The 13,913-nt window shown below is 46.5% G+C and overlaps 1 protein-coding gene across 1 annotated transcript in view; it reads right to left on the bottom strand.

Moving 5' to 3' along the window:
- The window catches only part of AUTS2 (activator of transcription and developmental regulator AUTS2), a 582,529-nt gene that overhangs the window by 12,460 nt on the left and 556,156 nt on the right, over positions 1–13,913 (bottom strand). Inside the window, exons 12-18 of the mRNA XM_031060380.1 lie at positions 13,675–13,909; positions 12,022–12,242; positions 11,542–11,586; positions 7,068–7,163; positions 5,715–5,786; positions 4,068–4,097; positions 2,514–2,585 (exon numbers count right to left, since the gene is read on the bottom strand). Of these exons, the coding sequence (XP_030916240.1) occupies positions 2,514–2,585; positions 4,068–4,097; positions 5,715–5,786; positions 7,068–7,163; positions 11,542–11,586; positions 12,022–12,242; positions 13,675–13,909 (771 nt within the window). The remainder of the gene's footprint in view (positions 1–2,513; positions 2,586–4,067; positions 4,098–5,714; positions 5,787–7,067; positions 7,164–11,541; positions 11,587–12,021; positions 12,243–13,674; positions 13,910–13,913) is intronic.

Here is a 13,913-nt window from a genome sequence, read left to right as displayed (position 1 = left end):
GAAAAAGGGAAACAAAGGCATTATCTGTGTCTGGAGATAATGGCCTGCAAGAATACTGAAATTGCCAAGGTCAAGTCTTTTAAGGAAGTAACACTGAAGTGCTTTAATAGTTAAAAGGAGTTCAGAAAATACAAATGCCTCACTTGAAGCCTGTGTGCCAGATTTTTATGCTGTGAACTCTTTTTATTCTTTTTTAACAACCAAGTTATAAACCCTGACAGGCATTGCTCAGAATAGCAAAAGCTGGCTGAAGCTTTAATTGCAGCCATATGAATGGTGCTGCTCTAAATAACGAACAAATCCCCTGTCTGAAGAGGAACAGGAATACCATGGATGTGTTCAAAGATTTCTGAATGTGTTGGTTCACCTTAAAATAGTACCAGGGAAATGGTCAGATTTCTTTTCTCCCCAGCTGCTGTTCAGGAGAGCAGCCCCTGGATGCCAATCCTTCCTAATGTATTTCCAGAAAATGTGTAACACCTGAGCGTGCTGCCCACAAAAATCAATGTAAATGTCTGCACTGCCCTTAGATCAGGCTGTAAGGCCCTTCCTAAAGGAGAGAGGCCCAATTATGGAGCATAAATCCTCTCCTGAGCAGTGGGCAGTGTAAGGAGGGTGTAAATGTGCTCTGTGCCCTGACTGCTGTGCAGCCCTGTTGAATCCCTGAGGTGTGCAGAGGTTACCCAGGTCTTGCTGCAGAGGCACAGGCAGCCAAACAGCATCCACAGCTGCATGCAATTTTTCCTGAGGTCAGGAAGGTTGTGTTTTAAAGTTTCCTATTGTGCCTGCTCCTTCAGTGCCTGCTGCTGCCCTCTGCAAGCAATTACTGGGCCAGATTGTTACTGGCAGCAGTCCTGTGGCACTGCATGCAAACTGGAAACCAGCCCCTTTGATCCCCTGCTCTGTGCTCAGGCAGCACCTGCAGCCTGTGCAGAAGAAAAGGCACCTTCACAACCATGGCAGTGAGTAAGGAGAAGGAGAAATTGTCCTGTGTGAGCCTTTGGGCAGAGATTCACCTTTGTGGTCACATCAGGAGGGGAACACGGCTCCTGTGTATCCAGGGACACCCCAACTCTCCTTACTGACCAGACGCACTTCTCAATTATTCCTGAAAATATCATCATGCACAGCCTCAAAAACTCGAGCAACATCCTTTCATGTGCTTCTGGGCTTTATTCTTGCCTTTTTTTTTTTTTTTGTTTAACATGCAAGGTGGAAAAGTAGGAGGTAAAAGAAATGGCTGCATGAAAATGGCATTTACTGTGAGTTATAAATATACTGGTTTGACCTCTTTCTGAATATCAAATCAAGGAAGATTCAAAGGACACAGATAGCATGGGAATAATAATTTCATCTCAAGAAAATACCTTTTCAATAAAATAAAAAAAAAGGATATATAACTCTCTAGGTCTATAATCTTGTCTTTTTTGATAATGGGAAGATGAATGAAGATCACTAGCAGGGGAAACATAAGGAAGCAGAGAAGAGAGATATGTCTACTGCAGCAAATTAACCTGTCAACCTTGTTTAAAAGGGTTATTTTTAAACTCTATTAGCTGCAGGTTTTCATAGCTGTTCAACATCTTCATATTCTTATAGCACTACCCTACCCAACTCAAGTGCACAAACAAACTGCAAAGTGCTAAGGATTCCCTGGTACTTCTAGTTTCTAACACAAGCTATTGATTCCTTAAGTATGAACAGTGAAGAACAGCAACGATTCCTAACTTACTGAAAAACTGTAGGAGCATCACAAGATCTTAAAGTGATGGGTAAAGTGAAAATACCATAAAGGGGAAGAAACTTTCCCAGAGTCCATGTGCAATGGCAATTCAGTTACAGTAAGAATGGAAAACTGCTCATGGCCTTCACCCTTGAAGTCTCAGAGCTTGAAATATAACTAAGACAGGTCTTCCATCCCCTAACCTTCAGTGCAGTGAGGCAGTGTCTGATAACACAACATCCCCTGAGAGGCTGTGCCTGCCTGGGCAGCCTGGACACATCCAGGTGCCACCCTCCAGCCATGAGGGGCTGTGAAGGAAGGCTGAGGGGAGCCTGTGCAGCCACACTGGTAAAGCATCCTAGGGACAGGAGAAGGCTCCCTGCACCCTCTCCTGCCCCTGAACTTTAATAAGAGGAAGTGGATACACATGCCTAGGGTCTCCAGAAAAAAAAAAGAACAAACCACTTGACACATTTGTGTCCTCAGCCATAAATAAATAAAAGCCACCTTGTAGCTTACCTCCATTTCCCCCCTCCTAGCTACAGAGCTGGAGCTCTTACCCAGGATCTGCTGTCCTGGCTCCAGCACATCCCAGACACTCTGGTGGGATTCTGCCTTCAGCTTTTCACCCTTATACCAACCCTCAGAAATGAGGCTTCTGCTCAATGCTGGGTGTGTGCCTTTACCAAGGCACTGGCCATGGCACAGAAGTGCCCAGGTGAGAGCCAGCCCTTCCTCTCTGAGCTCTGCTCTGTGCCCTCCACCCCAGTCAGGCTTCCCAGGCACTGACCTTGACCTTCTGTTGGTGATGGTAGATCTGCCAGGCGATGTGAACGTGCATAGCACACCACTTGCCAGGTTTCTGGAAAAACAAGACATCAATCAGTAACTTTCAAAGACCTGAGATGTTTTAAACTATTTCTAGAAGAAAAGAGACCCTGAGCCCTGTCTGGTGTGCTCTGGGGGATCCCCACGCCAAGATAACTGAAAGTTCCCTCTCCATCCTCCTGGAAAATCAGAACTGGAAAGACTTGTCCCTTGCTAGGGAATTTATCTGGCTATCCAGGAATCTCCAGCTGGACACACTCCTGTAATCCTCTGATGCCACTGGCTGAGAGTGCAGCTTGTGCTGCTGAAAGCTGTGAGCTGTGTCCCTGTGAGCAGCTGCCCTGCACAGCTGGGCTGCTCACAGCTGCACACTCAGGTCATTTCCACAAGCGCTAGGATTGGCATTTCCACCAAAAGATGAAAATGGAAGTGGTTTAAAAGGTCACTCTGGTTTTCAAATTCATCTGACTCCCTCATGTAATTGCTGGTCTGCCTCCCCAAGGTTTGAGCTCATAAATGTGCTGAGAACAATGGAGGTCACTCAGTTCATTCTGTCTGGGAGTCTTTGCATCCTCCTGGTACCCCCAAGTCACAGGGAGGAGAAAGGGAGGCAGGAACCAGAGTGCTTCTTAGGCCTCCTATTGAGTTTGTACTCCATTTCCAGCACAGCTGGAAACTGTCTGAAAAAGACTCATTTAACAGATACTTTCTTCAATTTTGTTACTCAGGGGTCTGTAGTTACCTACACAAGTAAAGACTCCTGCAGATTTAAAAATTATCACAGGAATTCAAGAGTCTCCTTAAGCTACTTGTGAATTAAATGTTTCACAAACTATGGCACATGGTCTGTCTTCTATTTCTAGCTGTGTATCAACCAATAATTAAATCATTAAAAAAATAAACTCTATCTCACAGACATACTACCCTAAACTCAAGCTTTTTGCTACTTTGCAAAAACTGGCTGTGCTAGTGATAGTAAGTTCACTAAATCAAAATCTAGACCTTTTTCTTGAATGTGCTGAAAAATTAAGAAACACTTATTTTGGACGACTGATGGACTGGATCTTTAGATCCTTTTTTAAAAAATATTTTGTGTTTGAAGGGGATTGTCTGTCTACAGTGGACAGTGAGATACCTGGGAGGGACATATCAAACTGAGTAACACAGAAAACACACAGTAAAATAATAAAGCAAGCTCCTTCAGAATGCAGAGAAATAACAGGGAATCACTGCCAGGATCTCTAGGATTTGCCTCAGGAAACCATGATGGAAGGATCAGCAATATTTAAGCCCAAGTATTCACGTGAGGGGTTGCATGAAAAGAGCAAAACTTCCAACTGTGAAACTCTGCCTTGTCCTTGAGCGATCAGGAGCTGCAGGAGTGCCTGTGCTCTCCCCAGAACAGGGCAGAACTGCCCAGGTGACACTTGGCAGCTCTCATTTGGAATTATTCTGTGCTGCAACCTGGTGGGACTGAGCCGAGCTTGACAAACAGGAGCACAGGAAGATTTCTTACCCTCAACATGGGCCTGAACGGATCTGTCAACTGTGAAGAAGAAATGACAGCTTGGTTACACGCCTGTCACTCAAACAATTGCTCTAATTAACAAATCTGTATTGCTTCATTAAGAGACTAAATTAAAATGTTAGAATTTTACTTTCAAATGAAGCCCTTTTGGATAATAATTAGTCCTGAGCCTCCATCTCCGTGCTGTCCCCTCCCCCTGGCTGCGGCACCTGAGTGGTGACGAGCAGCTCCACCAGGCTCACACAGAGCTCTGGCCCCTGGCAGCAGCAGCAATTTGTTGATTTAATGCTGCAGAAATGGCTGGTTAACTGCACTGATGGAGGCACAGATCTGTCCTTTGGGCAAACTCCTGCTCTCATCTTTCAGAGCTCCTCAGCTCATGGCAAGGCTGGATAATGGACAGGGCTCGATCCCAGAGAGGGGCTGGGGTGGCTGGAATGGGGTGTGAGCCATGCCCTGCACACCAGCACTGTGCCCACCCACCAGCCAAGGTCATGGCCTTGTGCCTCACTGCTGCCCGAGCTGCTCTCTGCCATAAATGGGCTTTGCCTTAATTATTAGCACACTGAAACAGATGTTGGTAAACAGGGTCCATATAAAAACCCAATTTTCTCATTTTTATTTTTGATGTGGTCTGTTAGGGGTTTTTTTTTGGAGTAGATTATTTTCTTATTCCCATTTTTTGCTCGTATTTCATCAATAAATGCTGGGAAATAATTCAATTTATTGGGTACTGCTCATTTGTTTTGGATTTTCTGTTTTGAAATGCAATACTAAGGGAGATTTATAGGTGCAAAAGGTACTTAGCAGACGCAGTGATGGCACAATGCATCATCTTGAAATAATCGAAACTCACTCCCAGTTGAAAGGGAACATAAAGCTAAATGACTTCCTGATGGGAGGTTCTGGTTATCTCTGCACTTAGACAAACAAACAGAAATGTGGTTCCTCTTGGTGTAAAGCTCAACCTCAGCTCCACTGCTGAGCAACCCAAAGTACTGGAACTCAGCCCAACACAAAGACAACAGCTCTGGAGGTTCAGCCATGCCACAACTCAGAATTTTAGGGAGAGCTCCTCAGTGCTTTTGTCTAAGAGTTCTGCTAAAAATATTTGAGTGTGAAGCTCCTCATGGAAATAATGGCCATCAATTCAAACACACCAACAACCCTTGGGCAGAGAGACAAAGTGCTGAGGCAATAAATGCTGTTCACATCCCCTGGAACTCAGAAATCCAGAGGCACCAAGTGATCAATAAAGTGCATCCGTATTTCACTGGGGCAATCAATGCTACAGTAACCCAGGGAATAGCTGTCATTACCCACATTAAAAACAATTACAGAGTACAAACACAAATCTTGGGGAGGTTTGTACATTTTCTACACTGAATTGGACTTTTATGCCTTTACCCCTGGGCCTGAGGGGAGAGAGCTGCCAGCAAGGACAGAGCTGTGCCAGTGCACATGGGCTGTTTGAAATGTTCCCACAGAATTTCTGCAGCCCTCCCTGATGAAACAGCTCAGACAACTTTGATTTTAAGGGTGTTAATTTGGACTTTCTCAGGATGGCAGCTCTAGCCTTCAAGGTTTTCAGGAGGAACAGATTTACTTGAGAAAAAGAAAACAGTTTTTACAGACCCGTGGATCCTTCTGTAGAAGGGTATGTGGGACCGTTCCAGGCCTGGCTGCAACATCAATAGGATTGGAAGTCTGGAAATTCCACAAGGAGAGACAACATTAATGAGCTGCACACCAGTAACAATGCCTACAAGCAACAGAATGTGCAAAATAATAGTTCTTTATCATTACAATGTCTAAGCAATGGAGATAAACTTTTTATAAAGGAAAGGAGAACCATTATAATCCACTCAGTAATATGAGTTTTATCATCTCCATATCCACACTTTGATTATCCACCAACTTCCCATTAGTTTAATCAAAAACACTGAGGGAACAGTGACTGTTTAAACTGGAAAATCTTCTAATGTGAAAAACCTGATTAGGAACACATTTATGACACAGCATCAAAAGCAGCATGTGGAGGACCCAGCCCCTGCTCTGCTGATTACCACTGATGCACTCAGCACACAGAGCAACACTGCACAAGGACCTCAACTCCATCCACAGGGACTGCCACAATATGGGCATCAGGAAAACATCCACTTGGAAAACATTAAAGCCCTTCCCATTATTTGAATGTTAATAGTCAGTTAATAAAATGCAGTTTTGTGGGGGAAAAAAACCCAAACAAAAAAAGGAACAACCCAACCCCCCTACATTTAGACAGAGTTTGTTCCTATGTCAAAATGAAGAAAATAGAAATCAGCTCCAGCATAACTGACAATTAAGTAAGAGAGTTGTTAACAGTCTGATTACCATACAGACAAGAATCTCACTAATGAACTGCAATTTACATATTCAGTCATTAGAGTGGATGGGCCAATTTAAGGAAGAAGGTGTCTCCCCTGCAGAAATTCCACTCCTGATTTCAGTCTTTAGCTGCAAAGACTACAGACTGACTTCCTTCCACTAATAAATACAGTGACTCCATAAAAACAAAAGAGAAAAGCCCTGAACTCGCCACATTTCTCTCCCCAGTTATCACCCATGAGGACAGCCAAATCAGTGTTCTGCACTGTGCTGGAGCTGGGAGCTAATTATGGAAATGAGTAAACAAGAATGAGCACCATTTCTTAAAATCCTGATTATTACATGACCTTTCATTAATGCACACTATCTCAGAACTAATTATATTGCTTCTAAAGTTAACCATGCCTTTATATAAATAATTTAAAAAAATGTTTGTAAATGTATCTGAACCTAATGAGAAATAACTTCTCTTTGCGGTAAATCTGGAAAAAGACAATTGTCCCCTGTGGAATGAAGCTGCAGCTTCAGAGAGAAGCTTCTGAGAGCTCAGCCTCTTCAGGATGTGAACCCTCTGCTAAGCCCAGCCCTGCCCTGAGCAGTCCCAGGTAATTCCTGCCTTACCTTGGGCTGGAAAGCTCCTTGCAGCGAGCCAAAGGGGCCGGTGGGAGGGATCATGGGAGGAATACCTGATACAGCTGGAGGATAGGAGTGAAACAGCTGCAATAGAAAGAGAAGAACATCAACACTGGGTCACCACCAGCACAGGCAGCTGAGGAGGACACAGAGAGCATTGCTGCAGAATAGTAGGAAAATGTTACATGGAGAAAACTGAGAAGCATTGAAGTGATCTCATTGCAACAATGTTAGTTAAAGCAGTCGATGGGATGTTCACAGATGTCATGAGGTTTAGAGCTTAAAAGCAGTTCCAAAATCAGACAGCCAGCAACCTGTACCTGCCTCGGGCCAGCACAGCATAAGGGAGACATTTGCTCCTCAATTATTAGATTTTAAATTGGTGAGAGGTTTTAAATGGTTTCAGTCTGTGACTTGTTTCAAGAGAAAAGGAAGAATCCCGAGCTGAATGAGACTCAGAAATCCCCTGTTTAAGTGGAAAAAACCCTTACGAGTTCTAGGATATTGTATCATTAAAACTCCATTAGTAGGTTGGGATTTTAATGGTATCTGTAGGAAATGAGGAAAATATGCACAATTCTTACTCCATTAGTCTGTCTGAGAGGATATCCTGCCACATCTAATATTAGCAGACAGCCAATCTGATTTGTTAAAGATTAGTATTTAAACAAAATCTTAAGGCAGAACCTCCCAGAAATGGATGGGAGTTTTTTGTACAGAGAGAATGCTCAGCACAAAAACGTGCCCACCTCCACTGACCTCCCTGAGCCCAGTGCTCTGTCCTAAGGGAATTTGGGAACAAACAAGATACTGCTCTGTGCTAATGCAGACAAACACAAGGGACACAAGCAGGTAAATTAAACAAATAAATTGTTCCCTGGGAGGGTGAGCAGGCCCTGGCACAGGGTGCCCAGAGCAGCTGGGGCTTCCCCTGGATCCCTTGCAGTGCCCAAGGCCGGGCTGGATGGGGCTTGAAGCAGCCTGGGATAGAGGAAGGTGTCCCTGCCACGGCAGGGGTGGAAGAGATGGTTTTTAACATCCCTCCAGCCCAATCCACTCTGTGATTCCATGATAAACCATCACATCCCAAACTGCTCCTGTCTCTGTGCTCTGCTAGGGAACCTTTGGCTCTTGTTGTGACAGAAAACTCTCCCAGTTCCATGAAAATGCTGCTAGCACACACCAAACTGCTTCCTGGTGGGAGTCAGGGATTCAGAACATCACACTCCAAACCCATTCTTGGTGTGAAACCTCTGGATCTCAGAGGAGATGGATCTAGGAGGGGATGGATCTAGGAAGAGATGGATCTAGGAGGGGATGGATCTCAGGGGGGATGGATCTAGGAGGGGATGGATCTCAGAAAGGATGGATCTAGGAGGGGACTGATCTAAGAGGATGGATCTAGGAGGGGATGGATCCAGAAGGGGATGGATCTAGGAGAGGATGGATCTCGGAAAGGATGGATCGAGGAACAGATGGATCTAGGAGAGGATGGATCTAGGAAATGATGGATCTAGGAAGGGATGGATCTAAGAGAGGATCCAGCTCCACTGGAATTGCCACCCTAAAACCTAACAGGGTTCTCTGGCTGAGACCGATTCCCCTCTGACCACAGCTGAGCAAAGTCAAACTACTGTGTGCTACTTTTAAGATCAAAATAAATGAGTTAATGGCCAACTGAACAGAAGCAGGACTGGGCAAAGTCAAAGACTGGACATGAGGGGTGGGAAAACACTGAGCAAATCCCATCCCAGAGTAAATCAGTACCACAAAGTTGTAATGGATTGGATATGCCAGGCATACACTTGTGCTTTTCTTCATCATTTTTCCTTCCACTAGCTTATCTTGCAATGTCATTTATCCATATTGTATTTACTGAAAGCTGAGAAAACATTTTCAGAGGTATCAGAAAATTTTCTCAGTTTAAAAGCCTGGTATTGAGCCTCTGTTCCTGTTGCTGCTGTTGTTTTTAATTCTATTTAATTTGGACTTGCTCCATCCAATGGTGCAGAAAACATTTTGAGATTAGTTGATACTGAACTGTAGACATTTGAGAAACCATTAAGAGACATTTGTCCTCATTTACAATAACTTTTAATGAGTAAAATGTGCTTGAAATTCTCCAGTGTCTTCTGTCTTTAATTCTCTGTGTAATGGACTAATTCTAAGTGATGGCAAAAGATGTAATACTTCATATTCTATTGGCTATGACTAATAATAAGGAATTCTTTCCTCAGTTTTATAACAAGTGGTAAGTTAATTAAATGTGACCTTTCCTCAAGGTCAGAATTATTAATAAAATATAGTTTATCTCCATGATTAATTTGTATCAGTTAAATTCCTCCAGCTTTCAGAATTCACATTTCATAGTCAAATGCTTCCTTCTTCCCATGAATTCCTTCTCTTTTGAGCAGCAGTTTTCTCTTCTAGCTTTCCCTGGGGAAACATGCAGTGACTACCTTGGCCAGGTGTATGTGATGCTAAACTAGACCTGGCAGCAGCTGCAGGTAAAAGCAAAGCCTCACCATGCTAAAAGTGAAGAAATAATAATCATTTAAAACTCAACATTAGCTTCTATGTGAGCTGCACTCCTTGTTCTAAAGTAGATGGATTTTAAGTCTCAAACAGACCCTGTTCTACAAAGTTCACTCACATTCACTGCCAGCTTTAAGGTATCTGAGCTCCAGGTGTGGATCTACAGTGGGAGTTCTTATCCCTAGAACAGCTCTGTGGAAGTGCCACATTCTGACAGTATTTGTATTTCTCCTGCCCTGTGGGTGTGCCCCCAGCCCAGCTAAGGGGCAGCTCCCATTCCCTGTGCCCTGACCAGTCCCAGGGGAGGGACCAGGGGACACCCAGCTGGGCTGGCCTGGCCTGGCTCACTGGGCAGGGACCAGGGGACACCCAGCTGGGCTGGCCTGGCTCACTGGGCAGGGACCAGGGGACACCCAGCTGGCCTTGCTGGGGTCACAGACAGGCCGTTACCCCAGTGCAGACACCATGGCATCCCCTGGGAGCAGCTGTCCCACGGTGGCCACAGGGCAGCCCCTTCCCAAGGACAAACCTTTCCCCAGGGAAGGCAGGAGAGACCAGGTCCCTGCCGTGGTCCCAGCTCAGCTCCCTGGCTAAGGGAGCACAGCATGGAGCTCTCCTCACCTCAGAGGGGTGAGGCCATAACCTTTGCAATCCAGCTAGCTCCCAGATTTCTGAGATTATTTGACTGAATTTGAACAGCAGACACAGCTGGAGACTTCTGCAAGGCTTCCTATCCTACACTGCCAACTTCTGTGCTTGATTTGTCTAAAATCCATGTACTATCTTCCAGTTCTGTGTTCCTGCTGGGATCCACAGGCCACACTGATGACAATCTCCTGGAGCCCTGTGAAGCTCAGCAAATCTGAGTGCAATTGAACACCGGTGCAGGTGAGCAGCAGTGCCCTTTGGAGTGCAAGTGGAAAAGTCTGCCCAGTGTTCCTGGAGCTGTGAGCCTGCAAACACTGAGTCCCAGCTCCTCAAATCAAGTGCCAGACATGGACAGGACTGTTCAGGGGCAGGACAGGCTGTGAGCAAGGGTGTGTTTAATCCAGACATTGTCTTAACCAGTTTCTTTTGCCCAGTTCCACTTCTAAGCAAAACCAACACATAAAGCCAAATGCTCTGCAGATTTCTGAGTGCTGATGCAGTACTCCTTCTCTCATCAAAATATTGCTCTTGGATTAAGAAACTCTTGCCAGACACCTGCCTCTGCCAATAGGATGAAGAAAATACAACCCAGAGTTCAGAAGCAAACCAATCAGTGGATTCAAACCCTTAGCAGCAGAAGCTTTACATATAACTGGAATTTTAAAAATCAGTTCATCTCAATAAGTAACATTTTTGGTAGCTTAGGTAAACACATCTAGTGCATAGCTGGATTCATGTTGCTGTCATCACACAGAGCTTTCAAAACATAACAAGCCCAGTGGATCAGATGAGCCTTTGAAATCTGAATAATAAGACAGGTTTTCAGATTTTATCAAACAAAATATGATAGATTGGGAAAACTATTAGATTATCTATCCCTGAAGGATTTGTCTGATAGTTTGTCAGTTCATTTTAAGTTCCTTAGCAAAAATATCAGCCCAAGGGTTTGTGGCACAACTGAAACACCGTGATGGAATCACTGCTCTCTCCTGCTTCATGGAACAGTCAGCCCTTCTGTCTCATCTTTTCACATCAAACCTGGATCCAAATGGTGTGTGAGCAAGAGATCTTTTGATTGGAAAAGCTGATACTGCATCTTTATCAGAAACAAGCACCACAAATGCAAGCCTTCAAAAGCCAAAGCAACCAAGGACGGTAATGGTAAATCCTGGAGTGATGATTAGGGAGAGATTTGACACTGTGCCATTGATTGAGTGGTGATCCCAACCCACCACAGAAAAGCAGTGAAGTCAGTTGGAAACAGAGCAATAAAACTCACACTGTGACGGTAGAAGGGGTCAACTTTTGTAGGATATTTGTCAAACTGCAAAGGGATCAAAGCACAAACTAGTTACTTTATATTTCCTTGCTTTAATTCTGTTGGCAAAATAGAAGACAACTTCTCTATTATTTGGCAACCAACAGAGAGGAAAAAATAGGCAGAAAATTAGTTTCCAATGAAACTGTTTGGGATTTTTTCTTTCTTCAAAGTAAATCAAGATTTTTTTGGGACAGGATAAAGGAGGAGGCCCCAGAGCAAACACTCCAAGCAGGACTGGCCAGAGCCTCATCCCTCAGCCCTGTGCTGCCACCTGAAGCTCACACTGTGACAGAGGGACAGCCCTGCCTCTCCTGCCCAGACACCCCTGGGCAGCACAGGAGCCCTTCCCCACAACCTGGCAAATTCTCCACAATACTTTTGTAATAAAGAATAGAGTTGTGCTCTACTTATCCTCACATTTCTGCCTGGGGTACGCACCATGGGCGGTGCTGGCGTCGGCATGATGGCAGTGGGAGGGATGGCGTGGGGGAAGGGCGTGAAGGTGTGCTGGTGGGTGTGTTGGTGTGTGTGCTGGTGCTGGTGCTGGTGCTGGTGGAACTCTGTCCTCAGGTAGGGCGGCGGGCCCAGCGAGGCGCCGCGGTCGGCGCTCTGCGAGGCCAGGAACCGCGTGTTCAGCTCCTGCCGCAGGAGGTCTTGCTCTGAAACACAGAAGCACAGAAGGACAGAGTTCATGGGCTTGGAAATGACCTTGGAGATCATCGAGTCCAACCTGTGACCCAACACCACCCTGGCACCCAGACCATGGCACTGAGCACCACATCCAGTCTTTTCCTAAATATCTCCAGGGCCAGTGACTCCACCACCTCCCTGGGCAGCCCCTTCCAATGCCCAATCACACTTTCTGTGAAGATTTTTTTTTTAATGTCCAGCTTACACTGCCCCTAGTGCAGCTTAAGGCTGGGTGCTCTCATCCTGTGGCTGTTCCCTGGGAGCAGAGCCTGACCCTCCCTGGCTGCACCGTCCTGTCAGGGAGTTGTAGAGATGATGAGGTCTGCCCTGAGCCTCCCCCTCTCCAGGATAAACATCCCCAGCTCCCTCAGCCACTCCTCACAGGATTTGTGCTCCAGACCCCTCCCCAGCCTTGCTGCCCTTCTCTGGACACGTTCCAGGCCCTCCATGTCCTTCCAAAATTGGGGGGCCCAAACTGGACACAGCACTTTAGCTGTGGCCTCACCAGTGCTAAGTGCAGGGGAAAACAAACAATAAAACAACTCCCCCAAGCTCGGGGGCTTTACCAGGCCTTCTGCCACTTCCTTTGTTGTCTGTGGATAATCATGACACAGTACAGGGTAAGAAAGACCCCTCAGGTCTTCCACCAGATCCCTAAGGCCTGAGATATTACAAAGTCTCCATTTCCCCTCTCACGAAGACTGTTTTCACATTTCTCTGAGCATTTATGGACACAGTCCTGAACAGGTGAGCGTAGACAAGCAAGCTGGAGTGAGCAAACAAGTGGCCGCTGCTCACAGGAGGACCCTGGTGCATGGACACGAAATGATGTTACACAAATGCTCCATTTTCTTCCCCTCAGTGACCTGGTCCTGGCACAGGGTGCCCAGAGCAGCTGGGGCTGCCCCTGGATCCCTGGCAGTGCCCAAGGCCAGGCTGGACAGGGCTTGGAGCAGCCTGGGACAGTGGAAGGTGTCCCTGCCATGGCAGGGGTGGCACTGGATGGGCTTTACGGTCTCTCCACCACAAACCTTCTGAATACACTTGAGCCTAGCACTGCTGTGAGCTCAGCCAGCACAGACCCTCCCTGCAGCCAGGGAAACTCTGCTGGGCACAGACCACAACTGCATGAAGACCTTTGCAATGGGGGGCACAGGTTCCGTGTGGGCACCTCGTGAACTCGGTGTTTCACTGTGGGTGGAACAAAACAAACCTGGGAGAACCACATCCTTCCCAAAGCAGTCCTCCCAGGGCAGAGGGAGAGTCCCTGGCTGTGCCTAGGGGTCTGCTTGGCTTTGCCATCACTGTGTTCAGCAGTCAGTACAGCCTCCCCCCACCACAAGGCCCAAACCCCAGTTATTCTGACCAAACCCAGAGCTGAGTGTCCCTTGTCGCTCTCACCTGAGTAAGTGCTCCCAGCTGGGTGTCCTGGAACCTGCAGCGTCCCTGAGGTCAGCGGGGGTGGCGGGGGCAGAGCCGTGGGAGGGGCAAACATATTGGGGTGGTGTGGGTGTGCGGGGGGCTGCAGGGCGGGCGGGAAGCTGTGCAGGGGGCTGGGGCTGGCCAGGGACAGCGGGAACGGCGACGCCGACGGGTGGTGCGAGATGGGCGGGGGAGGGGCCTCGCTCTTGGCGGGGGGG

Source organism: Geospiza fortis, unplaced genomic scaffold (genome assembly GCF_000277835.1).
Source record: "Geospiza fortis unplaced genomic scaffold, GeoFor_1.0 scaffold59, whole genome shotgun sequence".
In the NCBI taxonomy this organism is placed as follows: Eukaryota; Metazoa; Chordata; class Aves; order Passeriformes; family Thraupidae; genus Geospiza; species Geospiza fortis.
Note: the sequence above shows the minus strand (reverse complement) of the source record. Positions and strands in the feature narration are given on the sequence as shown.